The sequence below is a fragment of the Corvus kubaryi genome, unplaced genomic scaffold, assembly GCF_017639235.1.
Source record: "Corvus kubaryi isolate FWS band 111438036 unplaced genomic scaffold, C.kubaryi_AGA036_p1.0 37028, whole genome shotgun sequence".
In the NCBI taxonomy this organism is placed as follows: Eukaryota; Metazoa; Chordata; class Aves; order Passeriformes; family Corvidae; genus Corvus; species Corvus kubaryi.
This window is the reverse complement of record NW_024581013.1, coordinates 139884-153702: the sequence shown is the minus strand read 5'-3', so window position 1 is coordinate 153702 and position 13819 is coordinate 139884. Positions and strand designations below refer to the sequence as shown.

At 38.8% G+C, this 13819-nt stretch overlaps 1 protein-coding gene across 7 annotated transcripts in view; it reads right to left on the bottom strand.

Moving 5' to 3' along the window:
- Positions 1–971: 971 nt before the first annotated feature.
- APC (APC regulator of WNT signaling pathway) overlaps positions 972–13819 on the bottom strand; it is a 95923-nt gene continuing 83075 nt past the window's right edge. For all 7 annotated transcript variants that reach the window (XM_042020608.1, XM_042020607.1, XM_042020612.1 and 4 more), the window contains one exon: positions 972–13680. In XM_042020608.1, the coding sequence (XP_041876542.1) occupies positions 7119–13680 (6562 nt within the window). In that variant the 3' untranslated portion in view covers positions 972–7118. The remainder of the gene's footprint in view (positions 13681–13819) is intronic.

Sequence of the window (13819 nt, the reverse complement as noted above, 5' to 3'; positions counted from 1 at the left end):
AATGACTGCCATCCCAGACCTTACCAAGAGTCAGGTAAGGTGCACAACTAACAATGTGCTTTTTGTACAGAGCATTTTTAGGGAAAAAAGGGCAGAATTAGGCTTAGCCTACCTTCATTTTTATTTAATATAATGATGACTCTAAATCTCCTTGTTTTCATGATCCCTACTGACTTTAAATGGCAGGTGATAGTTTATAATGCTTTTAAAAATTATTATTCTTAATAAAACATTTAAATTTCTAGCAAGACAATTTCCTTTTCTGCATATAAAGCAAGACTTAAGTGCATTTTTTTTCTAGAACTTAAAAATAAGATACCAGCTAATCAATCCTCAAACTAGAACTCAATATGAAAGAGTGGTACAACTATTAGAAAACAAGGGATCTTAGTAATCAGCAATAATGCCCTTTTTTTAGTTTAAATGCTTTTGTCAAAGTCTAAAGTGAATAGGGGAGTGTAAAATACGTATGTAAATATATATATATGTGTGTGTGTGTATGTGTGTTGGGAGTTAATCACCTTAGGTCCCTTAATAGTCTAATCAGGGACTAAAGAATTATTCATTATGGGAAAGAAAGATTTTGTAATTAATAGTCTCTGCTATGCTTATGACTGTTAATGAAATAAGCCTTGTGAAACTTTCGTAAGTAACAGAGAGATTATGGGATTACATTGTGTCAGAACTAGATATTGTTTTGAGTAGTTCCTTCTAAGGTGAAACACAGAAGAGAACAGAGAACTCTACTGGTGAACCAGGTCTTTAAGCTTCTTTTTTACACTATTTATCTGAAATGTGAGTATCACTAAAATTAAAACGCATGGGTTTTTTTAGAGTGTTTGTTCTGATATACTGAATTACTGAAGTATCTTAACAACAAATTCCTTTTTAAATGAAATCATGTTTCTAATACAGTGGAGAGACACCTAACTTTCAGTAGTAGCCAAGAAAACAATTCCACTCTGACAGGGTGCAATCAGGAGGAAATTTTATATAACACTGCAAGTAATAAATAAATTATGCATAGCAAGACTAAATTCAGAATAAGTATACTGTGAAACAAAATACATTAGAATAATTGAAGAAAGAATTAATTACAGAGTTAGGATATAAACAGTAATGCATCTCAGGCAGAAGCAAACAACAAAACTGAAGGAAAGATAATTGTGGGCCGAGTTTGTTCAAGAGAAACAACATTTACAGGTGGGAAAATTCATCTGATCTCACAGGATGACAGTTTACTTGCAGAGAACCAGCACAAGCTTTATTCATGTTAGAGCCCACCAAAAAGGATGGCATTAGATATACTTTTTGTATGTATGGCTTGAGCTCTGGACAGAAGTGCATTTTGCTGAGTGAACCAGCTCCCTCTACATATTCCTGATACCCTAATTGCAATTCTACAGCCACTCAAGCAAAGGATGTTTTCACAAACAGCAAAATTCAAATAATTTCTTTAAATCTTGAAGTGGCAGAAATTCACTAATGCATAAGCCTGTAATTATGTGGAAATTTCATAAGAAAGGTAAATTGCAATCTATGTTAGGGAGGTGTTACCCAATCTTAGAGTAAGTAAACAGCACATCTGGTAAACTGAAACTTGACAGCAGAAAATTCATCTTGGCATCACAAGTTAATTGACACCTGCATTAATTATGTTGTGAACTCTTAAAGCTCTTCTGCACCACACCAAATTCCCTTGCACTTCCAATATGTAACCAAACACAACACGTAAGCAGTTAACTTACCATTCTGACTAAAAACTCAACCTTAGCTACGTAACATTTTCTATAAACACATTTACAGATACAATTCTGCATATAGGAAACTATGATGCAGGAATCTTATTTCTACATGTGATCTGAAATGAAATTAAATGTGGGCATCTCTTCTGGTTAAATGTAAAAGTGCAAAGGAGATGGCTGTGGAACCAGAGAGTGAATACACTTGGGTAATTTGGTATCAAGGTCCTCGGAGTTTTAAACATGTGGAGAAAGTCATGCTTTACATTAACTGACACTTCACTTCTGATTCACAGCTTCATCCAAATCACACATCTCATCAAGAACAAAGCTGTCGCACAGGTGGATCCAACTTTGCAAGGCATTACAGTAGATGTATGAAGTTATGTTTAGGTGGAAGTCTACACATGATCATTAGTGACGCTCTTATGGCTGTTCATACTATTTCATGAAAGCTAGATGAGAAAAGACATTTGGGAGGCATCTAGTAACAATAGAAGAGCTTGTAAGAAGAGTCTACCTAAACATTTTCCAGATTATCCCTACAATACTGACCTCATTAAGAAAGGGAGATGCTATCTCCCTCTTCAAGCCTCTTCTAGAAAACAAATAGATGCAGTAAATATTTTTACTGGAAGGATTTACTGCATTGAATTTAATATTGCAAGTCTAAAAACTGTCTCCCAGAAGTTTATATATGGTAGACTTTTTTTGGGGGGGGGTGGGAGGAGGGTATTTTTGATGAAGAAATATGTTTTCCACATCTGTACATTGATGTAATACTTCTGAAGTTAGTTGTCAGAATTTCCAGGATAAAGGACTTACCCAAACACAAGGTACTTAAATGCAAAGCACTAGAGGCCGTTAGGCAAAAATTCAGTTACAAAAAAAAAAATCCTATTTTAATTTGCTTTTGCTATGTCAAAAGGGGTGAAGGTCTGAAACTTAGCATATTGGCTTAAAATTGCCTGTAATGGCTCAATCCAGTGACCACCCAAAAAGGAAACCATCCCAACCTCTTTCAACCAGCACTAGCTGTTTTATTTTTTTTTTTGCTGGCTCAGGTGGCACTTGTAAAACTGTGCACTGAGCAAATCCAGCATAGTAATGCAGCACTAATCCTACTACCGCCATCAGGGGAGCAGGTAAGAGGTGAGCAAGTCCATTGAAAGGTCACATAAGAGCCAGGATTCACAGCCAGGAGCATGGAATGGAGAAGAAAACTTCTTTCAACAGCACATGCCATTTCTTCAATTCTGGAAATTGTATGGATCTTTATCCTTAAGAAGAAAGAGGAAGCTAATACACTGTTACCTTCTTGGTAATACCAGCTTCTATTAGGGGGAGCAAAGAGATGGACAGCTATGAAGTACTCCAAAGTAGACATCAAATAATTCCATTTTCAGATTAACAAACAAAGGTTCTGCAGTTCTGTGGTCTACTGGTATACTTCAAAATAAAACCTCATTAATTTGTGCACAAGCTGTTCTCTCTCTGGTGCAGCTTATGTAAATTACTGAGGAAGAAAGAAAAGTACATCCCTAGGACAACATGACTGTCTCTGAAATTGTTCCTTTTCTCTCCCTCCTCCTTTACCAAAAAAGACAGAGCAGCTAACTTCCCAAAGCCATCAAAGGCTCTAGTCTATGTTGAAGAATACTGCAGCTTACTGACATTTATAGCATAAACTATACTTGTATTCTGCAGCCAAATCCTGCTTGAAACAATATTCCAGTCTCATCAGGAAACTGTGGCAAGGCTTTCAATTTTCAAGCTGTCGTATCTGACAGAATTATGAGCGTTATCTTTAATCTTTCTGGGGAAAATACTCTTGATAGAGAACTGCACATGAAAAATAGAAATAGATTAGTTCCCCTTTAAAGATTGCAATATTTAGTCAGAAGAGCTTTCACAGAAATTGAGCAGAAACCTTAATTGCAGCACACTGCAAGAAATTAAAATGGAAGCACATTTTAAAAAGTAAACTAATTAAAAATTGTGGGGAGGTCAGATCTCTGCTTTTTACATCAAGAGGACAAAGCTAGACAGTCTGAAATGAGCTTTATGAGTTATTTTTCAGTATAAACTGATTTTTAAGTATCAGTTTGGTATGCACTAGGTACGATAAGCTAGTTCAATGACAAATAAAGGTCTGAGCACAAAAAAAATTCTACCAATATTGGTAGAAAGAAAGGCAGTGCATCCCAGAAGAACAATAAATTGAATCTTGGTTTCCTTAGCTCCTTGCTATTCTTTGTTGTGCCTTGACATAAATAATGTCCTCTTACCAGCTGTGGCAACTTCATACTAATGAAACCAAGGAATGAGAGGTTATCTTTAGCAGCATAAATCAAATCTGACTATCATGTATCTAGACATCGTTAACAAAATCCAAGACCAAATATACTTATTGCAACCAGTTTTCATGTTTCTGATTCTATGTTTCTGGGATCTGTTTTTTAGTTAAGCTTATAGAATATAACTTTATATCCCCATCATAAATCAAACATCATGGATGTCTTTAAATATTCTGAAAGGCTCTTAGTGGATACTAAGTATTTTAGATAAAGAATCAGAGAAATGTAGATCTGGAAGAGATTTGAAAAGATCACCCATCTCTGCACACAGGCAATATGAAATATACTACAGTCCATCCCTATGAGATGTTTCATAAACCTCTTCTTAAAACTTCTATAATGGAAATTTAACAACTCCCATGGGAAGCATATTTTAGTGTATCACTACCCTTATAGTTGGAAAGTTTCTCTAGCCTGTCTTTGCTACAAATATAGGTTTACTTAAGAGGATACTAAGAGAAACTTTCCAATTATAATGATCATGAAGTATCCCCAAGTCTATATCGAGAAGCCACTGCAATTTTCAAAGACATTCTGGTGTTTGATACGCATACAATTATAGTTTTTTTTATCTTCTGATTAAAAAACTGATTCCAGTCATTTTTCAGTTACAGAACTGAAATCAGAATTTCTTTTCTGAGACTGAGTTTAATTCTTAAATTGACAGGACAAATATGTAATGCCGGTGTTAAACAACTACTGTGGATTATGTAGTATATTTTTCTATCAGTTGTTAAAAACCCAGCAGAAAATAATAATTTAAAAAAGAAATAAAAAGAATCACAACATTCACAACAAAAGTGGTCTTTCATTTAAAACTCAAGAATGGAGTTCTGTATTCTACTCCAGCAGGAGTCCTGACTTTGAACACGACATAATCCGTTTTTTTTTCATCTTTAAAAGGACACTAATATTAATTCATATTAGAAGTTCAATGAAGATACTATATGTAAGATATTTCAAATGCTAACATGAGGAGTGCTGCTTCTTAATAGGTTCACCAGGTGATACAGGAACATGGCATGTCTCTAAGCAAATCTGACAGGAAGCAAGGAACAAAAGAGCAAATAAGATACCACTTCTGCCAAACAGGTATTTTTGGTAGTGGCTTTTATATAAATTGACTTCTGTCTTCTGATGGTGTCTCGATTGTGTTTGTACATCAGAACATGATCTATAATGAGTTCAACTGAATCATTTCAGGATCAGAAGTACAAAAGCCACAGAAGTGATACACTCTGCAACTGTGTTAAAGCTACCATAAAGGTAAGTTGCTCTATTTCAGGGCTTCCTGAAATCAGGACATTTCTGACACATCAGTTATTTAGAAAGCTACTTTAGAACAGTCCATTTGAGATACAACAAAACTGATCTACCATTTCATTTCATGGTTTGTTCAAACATGCACAGAATGGTTCATGTTCTGTTCTCTCATGTTTCTACTGTGAAGTAATCCTCATCTAAATCCAGACTATATTTATATTTTTAAAGCACAAATCTGCTTTTTTCAGCATTGTTCAAGCACAATCTATATTTGCATCAAAAAGGCTTGAGGCAGCAAATGTCATGTTTTGCATAAAATTATTTTTCTACTATAGTAACAAATTTCCTGCTGCCATGGGATTCTTGCGATACTTTTCCCTTCATAATTTTTAAAAAATAAATTAAAAAAAAGCACAGAGAGCGCAAATAGAAGCAAAATTTCATCTTATAGTCACTATTTCACATTCTACATTATATCCCCAATCAAAAAATGCTTTGTTTTACAAATATTATTTGTATAGATACAACATTGTTTCAGGCTTGCAGTCATGAGAACAATTATACTGCGTGGCTACTGGAAATACCCTGCCTTTAGCCTTGTTATGCACCTGAGATGTGTGAAACTGTCTCAATTACAAATATATTACAGAAGATCTAGGGCCTGATCCTGCAATGTTAAAAGCATCCTACAACAGCCACTTGCCAGTGATAAGGAAGAACTGATATTTGAAGGTGCAGGATTATCCCAGATCAGGCCTTAAGTGTTAAGTGCATACAACCCCATTATACGGTGACATCACAAAGTAAAATCCTGTATTTTTATGCAATGCAGAAGTAACACACACAACTTACATATAGTAATAATTTATTCTGAAATGTTCATTTTAGTCTCTGTTGAGACATCACCCACGTCTCATTAATAAAAGAGCAGCCATCTCACCTCAAATACCAGAATATACAACAAGTTACAGCATAGCAAAAAAATTCTACCTACTTTAAGATAAAATCTAATTCAGGTAAAATAATTTTGTTCAAGGTTTTACAGTTACACAGTTGTTTTTTTGTTTTTTTTTTCTTTTTCAGAGCACAAAGAAAGTGTAAATTGTTACACCATAACTATCTATGCACATTATGTGACCACAGAAATGTTAATCGTTACTTCATAAAATGAACCATCAGTTCCATTCATGCAGAAAAGCAGGCTAGGAAAGCTTGTTCAGAGGAAACCATATTACTGTGAATTTCACAGCCACATGATTAATTATTGGGTTAGATGAACTCACAAATACTAAACATGAGTATATTTTTTTGCATAAATAATACCAATTCTTCCCTGATGTAGTTTAGTTGGTCTGTAATCTAGAAATTATTGATAAAGCAATATGACTGCATCATTTCCATCTGTGCTATTCCATGATTTCAATGACATGCAATATTTAAAGGATAATGGGATGGGATGCACGTTAAACATGGGAATACATGTTAAACATACTGTACAAATACACTTGCGTTAGCAATTTTATTCCAAACTGTCAGTCAGGTATTCCTGCAAAATATCACCAGTGGAGACAAAGTATACTATCAAATATGGCTTCCAGAACAAGGACCATCTAACAAGAATCAAAGCTATTTACAACAAATAAAAACAACAACAACAAAAAAATCAATCCCCATTTTTTTTTTGTTTCATTTGAAACAAAGTTTCTAAGTAGCTGCTGTATATAATACATCAGTTTTATTTATTTTTTTGTTGCACTTAAACAGAAGTTACCAGGTAAGAGCCAGAGTGACGTTTAGGGCTTTGTGTTCCACTGGAGTCAGTGTTTTCAGACTTAGTGTCGCGTTTCTTGGTGCTGTTATTCACCGGTGTTGGAATCTGTGATGGCCGAGCAGAACTATTGTCCACGCTGCTCTTCCTGCGGCTCGGGTTGTAGTTGAAAGGAGTGACCCTTGCTGCCACAGCACCGATGGGGGAGCTGTGCTTGCTTGAGCTACTAGAACTGAATGGAGTACGCTCACTTACAGTACTTTCGTTAATTTCTGGTGCAGGAACAGGATTATTCTGCAGAGGCTTTGTTTCGGTGCCTTTCTTGTCTGGACTGTCTATCTGAAAGAAAGAGTTCAGACGGTTTTCTAAGCCAACAGTACGAACAGAAACACCTCCATTCCCTGGGGTTTGCTTTTCTTGAATCTCTTTAGGATCTTTACCATTCATACCGCCTTTCTCTGAAACACTGTCAATAACAGGGGGAGTATTTCCAGTTGGAGACCTTCCAGATCGAGGGTTGTTAATTGGGCAGTCCTCTATCCTCACCCACACATCCTCTGTCTTAGAGACAGCTGGAGCCATCTGATAGATGAGGGTTTTGGAATCAGAGCCATTTGTGGCAGCCGAAGAAGAATGCTGAGGATCATTCATTATCTGAGGAATTTCATTTTCTTTTATTTTTCTCCAAGTACCTTTTGCTGGTGCTTGGCTTTCTTTACTTTGCTTGTGTCCAGAAAGAGAACCTCCATGCTGCTTTTCATCTTCACTTTTTGCCTTTTCACTGGATTCTGAAGAAGCTGACAGGATTGAGGAGGAACTTCCAGTTCTTCGCCAAGTGCTTACACGAGGAAGTGATGAGGAATGCTTACTGTGTTCACGCTTCCATGTTCCTGATCTATTGATCAGCAACCTAGAGGGACTCTCAGAATGGGAACGAGCTATGTCATGACGCTTTGCTGGTCTTCCATCATATTCTATAGTAGGGCTCTGATTAGGGGCTAATTTTCGCCAACCACAACTCTGGGCAGGTGAATGAGTGGATAACGACATATCAGGAAGAGATGGACTTAAAACTGGGGTCTGTAGTTGGGACCTTGTGGGAGAGTCTGGCCTGGAAGGTGACAGAGATTCAAATGAAGCTGACTCTTCTAATTTCCGTCTCAGAGTTGGGCTTGGAGCTTCTTTAATAAAAGTTGACTGACGAACAAGAGCAGGTCTCTCAGATCTGTCAGATTCACTTCCACTAGACTTTGTGGATGACATTCTGGATAGGTCAGTCTTTTTGTTTGATCCACCAGTGCTGAGAGCTTGGTTTAACCCCTTTGAAGCAGACTCACTTCGTGGAATGCTACTGGTACTCTTAGGTAAGGCAGTTTGCTTTGTAAGGTTTTGCTGGCTCATCTGCCTGCCTGGTGGTGTGTATGACATTCTACCTGAACTTGAGGATTTAGTTGAAGCTGTACTAGGAGATGATGTTCTTGGCAACTGTGACAGTTTGTTGGGAGGACTGATACCATTTCTTCCTGGGGAAATTGAGTTTCGTCCAGGAGATTGCAGAGGCCTACTTAATGGCTGCTGCTGAGGTCTAGAAGGCGTGGAGTCTCTAGATCCTGATCGAGAAGGCCCTTTACTTGATCCACTCTGGTTCAACCCTGATGGCTGCCTAGTCACAGGAGCTGGCTCAGGTTTCACTGATGATTTGGCTCCTCTTGGAGAACTAGTCAAACTTTGGCCTTCACTGGGACTCTTGGAGTTCATGTTTTTGAGTGGGGGTCCTTTTTTGGCAACAGGACTAGTACTTGAAGAACTATTTCGAACTCCTGGAATATGGATCATTGTTCTACCACGTGAAATTGAAGGCACACTTGTCTGTTGTGGTTGCTTCAAACTTGAGACTTCTGAATTGGAGCGAGCTTTTCCTGTGATCATACTTTTATACACTTTCTTCCCTCCTTTGATTCCCCTACTTTCTGATTCTACTTTTTTACACTCCAGTGTACTCTTCTCTCCTGGCTTAATAATTCTTGGACCTTTATTACTAGTGAAAGGTTTTTCTTCTTGGTCTGGGGTTAGATGAAATGGTGACCCTAGAGAAATACCAGATTTTAAGGAAAGGATAGAGTCAGAGTCTGATGAAGCTTGTCTAGACAGTGATGCAGCAGCTGCAGCTTGATGCAAGCTACTAACTATAGAATTTGCACCTTCTTGTATAGCTTTCCAATCAAAGTTCTCCGAATCAGGTGAAAAACCATGTTCTGAATCTGGTCTCTGTATCTCTCTCAAATCCAGTGTTAAATCTTCTGCAAGTATACCACCTGTATTTCTGGAATTATTTTTTTCACCATCACTCTTCATTCTTGAGGGCTTTTTCTTTTTAGGCATAGCAGAACTAATGCATTCCTGCAGAAGGTCATCTTCTGAGTCAATGCTAAGAGAACTCAGAGAGCTGTTTCTAGAGAAGCATACAGGAGTATCTTCAACATGAAATGATTTAGGTGCATAACCAGAAGTCTGTGGTCTGTTGGATTCCACCTGTGGCTCAGGAGCCTCTGGACGTTTTGCAGGTTCCCCTTCTTTGTTGTTATTGTTTTCTTGATCAATATCACTGAGGGAGCTAAGAGACGAATTGCGAGAAAAACAAACAGGCGTGTTTTCAATAGCAAAATTCTGCATTTTCTCATCTGTAGCTGCTCCTCTGTCTGGAATATCTTTAGTTGACTGAGGGAAAGTTTTTGTCTGGCTTCTGCCCGCTGGGTGTTTTTGACAGACTTGTGTCCTGCTACTTGGCTGCTGATTTGGAGACTGTTCGGCATTAGAGCTGTCTTTACTTTCCGTTTCCTTGCCTTCTTTTCCTTTTCTTAATTCTGCCTTCTCCCTTGAAAGGTCAACATCATCATCATCAAAATCTAAAGAACTCAGGGAATCATTCCGTGAAAAACAATAAGGAGTTCCCTCAATAGGTGTGTAATGATGAGGGGAATCAAATGCAAAGCCTCCTCTTACACGCTCTTCATTATTTGGCAATTTGTCATGAAAATCTCTTGAATTATTTTTAACGTTCTGTTTCTTTGCATCTCTGTTCTCTGGATAGCCTCTTTCATTACTAGCATTGCTTTTAGGCTCTGTGCTTTTTCGCACACGTGCTCTGTACTCATTGTTTTGGGAAACAGGCTTTACCGGTGATGTTGGCTTCTTTTTCTCACCTTCTGGTTGGTTTTTGTTACTTGGAGATGAAGATGCTTGTTGAATTTGATCCATTATCTTCTTCACTCTGAAAGGTTTGTGACTTTTTCCTTTTGGCATAGCTGAGTTAATGCACTCAGCCAAAATATCACCCTCTTCTGTTTTGTCATCATCCAGGCCCAGGGAAGTCACAGCTGAGCTTTTTGCTCTCTGAGAATCGTCAGTACTTCTGCCCTCTGTAGGAATGGTGTCCCGCTTTTCAAACTCCCCCGACTCTGCTCCCACACCCACATTGTCTGCATTGGCCAACTCACTTGGTGGGGATTCTATGGTCAGGTCACTCAGAGATGTAGCTGTTGAAAAATTTATTGGTGTACCCTCAACACAATATACTCGTGGCATATCATCTCCTGGAGTAAAAGTCACATGCTTTTGTGATTGCAGTCTGCTTTGTGAAGGCAAAAGTTTGTAAACTGGCAACTGGCTGGGCTTTCTGGCTACAGGAGGAGGTATTTTTGGAGCAGATGCTTGAGAAGGCTTTTTGGCTTTACGTGAAGACTTTGTTGGCATTGCAGAAATAATACACGCTTCCAGTATTTCAATATCATCATCAGAATCATCCAGAATGTCTTTTTCTGCTTCAGCTGGCTTCTCTGCTTTCTTCTCCTGGTTATCCTTTGTATCATCTGACTGTTCAGGTTCTGTTTCATTTCCATGCTCATTTTCATGAACTGGAGGCATAATTCTTAACTCCGCATCTTTCTGTATAAATGGCTCATCAAGGCTCAGAGCACTCAGGCTAGAAGAGCAAGAAAACCCATCCGGTGTGCTTTCTGTGGCAAAATGTAGTAGGGTATCAGCATCTGGCAGTACCTGAACTCTTTGAACAGCTGCATTTACAGCTGCCTGTCTAGGACCAGGCTCTCTCTTCTCAGTAGTAGGTGCTTTTCCTTTAGGTACCTCTCTTTTTACTTGAACTCCTTGAGCAGGTGGGGGTGTTTTACTTCTGCTTGGAGGCATTGTTTGTCCAGGGCTGTCTGGAAGGTCACTGGGACTTATAATACCACTTACTATTCCACTGCAAGGCTCACTTTGAACTGAACTAGCAATTGAACGGCTTTCAAAACTATCCAGGGAACTTACAGAAGTACATCTGCTAAACATGAGTGGGGTTTCCTGTACATAATGTTCTGGTGGACTCTTAGGAGTTTGGGCACCACTCTTTGAGGGAGATTTGGCACCTGAAGAAAATTCAACAGCTTTATGTCTAGAGGAGTCAGAAGGAGACAAGCTAGAAGTCTGAAGTCTAGTGGATTTTGTTCTGATGTGTTGTGCTGTTGATGCAATTTCACTTGCTGTACTTTCTGTAGGCAGAGTCCCACTGTTTTCCTTCAGTTCTGCAATCTGCAGTGTATTACTGGCATCTGTGCCACGTGTGGATTGATCACGTCCTATTTCATCTTCAGCTGATGACAAGGATGACAAAGAGCTGCACCTTGAAAAACATATTGGGGTATCTTCCACACAGTAAGTTTGTATAGTTTCCTGATTAATAGAGGGAGTCTTACAGGAGGCATTCTTCTGTGAATGGCCACTTCTACTTTGTGCAGAGCTCGGGTGAAGCTGGTTCTGCCTCTTTGATCCAGCTGAGGGGGCTGATGTGCTCCCACTGCTTGGGGGAATATGGTCAGTTTTATTGAGCTGCACTGAAGCAGTCTTTGGAAAAGTGAAAGATGGCTTCTGAGAAGGTGCTGGAACTTCTGTCGAATATTTTAAACTATAATCAATAGGCTGGTCGACATGATGTTCCTCTTCATTGTACTTTATGCTGTAATTAGTTGGTCTGTCTTCCTCTTCATGTTGTTCCTCCTCAGAATAACGTTCACTATAGTTGGTTGGCTTATCATCATCATAATCATCAACCTGGCACAAGGACTGGTTTACTTTCTGATTCATTCCGAGAGCTGGGCCTACTCTGTTCTGATCTGAGCCACTGGATCCTCTTGATTTAAAGGAAGAAACACACTCCTGCTGTCCAAAAGGTGTCTGATATTTCATGTGTTTTTCATCTCCACTTTCAGCGTACACAGGGTAGGTTGCATTTTGGTTCCTTGGCTGTCTTTGCTCATTTTGTTTCATTTCATCATCTATTATATGCTTAGGCCTTGCCCATCTTTCATTCTGGGAGGGACTTTGCCTTCCAGAATTTAACTGCTCATCTGAGTATTTAAGACTATAATTAATAGGAGTGTCTAGTTCTCCATCATTGTCATCCATGTGATTTGCACTATGAATCTTGTGTGCCAAGTCAGCTGGATATTGGCCGTAACTACAGAATTTACTTTCATCATCCTCAGAGTAAGACTCAATGGAAGGCTTCATTTGGCCTCTTTTACCATAGCCGTCACTGCTGCTGACACTATTTAAACTATCATTTGAAGCTCTTTTGTATTCCATTTTTGTATAAGGCACAGGACATGTCCTGTTCGAGTTCTCAGACTTAGGAAAGTATGTATTTGAGTGAGTATGGGCAGAGGCAGATCTCCTCTGGGCGTTTCTGTCTTCTGTCAAACAGTGTAGTTCAGAAGTGGAACCAGAACTTCTGTCTTCTTGTGGAATGTGCATGCTTGTGACTTCTTCCATAACTTTGGCAATCTGAGCTGCAGCAGTGGAAATCTGCATTCCTATTCTCTTAGAGGAGTTCCCAGTATTCTCTGCAGCTTGATGATAGGTATTTAAAGCTACTGTTCTATCCCTTTCAACACTCCTGTCTTTCTCAGATCGAGAATTTTCTGTGTTTCCTCTACTGGAAGAGGAGGAGCCAGGCAATACCGTAGTATTTACATATGGTGAGAGCACAGTCATATTGCCAGCATTAAAGCTCTCCGACCTGCACACCCCATCATCATGGCGGGTGCCATCCAGGACATACTCACTGTATATATTTTGCTTATGTCTCTGCTTATTGCGGTGAGATGCTTTTGGGCTTAAGTTATCAATGTTGTCAAAAGTCTCTGATAAATGCTGAGCATCTAATTCTGCTTCCAGTGCCTTTTGCTTTCTGACATGGAGAGATGGAAGGCTTGATCCTGGAGACATAATGTTGGCATCCTTGTACTTTGCCGGCCTGTTTGCCATGAGGTTCCGTAGAGCGGCAGCACTACCCATGGCTATCATTTTGTGTTTTGAGTGAATCAGGTTTTTCAGCATGCTCACGGCTCCCATGTCCCACAGTGCCTCCTGATCCTTCGCATTTCGAGCAGAGAGGTTCCACAGGGTCCCACATGCGTTACTAACTATTGTCAAACTGTGTGACTTCAAGTGTTGTAATAAGGTTTGTAAGCAGCTGTTCTCTCGCAAGATTTGCCTGGTGTTGAGTAATTGAAAACAAACATCTGTAAGTGGCATTTCAAAAGGGTAAGAGACAAAGCAAAACAGAAACCTATTACTCTAGAAACAAGTTCTGCCCTTAGAAAGGATAATCAAGAATTCTCCAGTGTAAATAA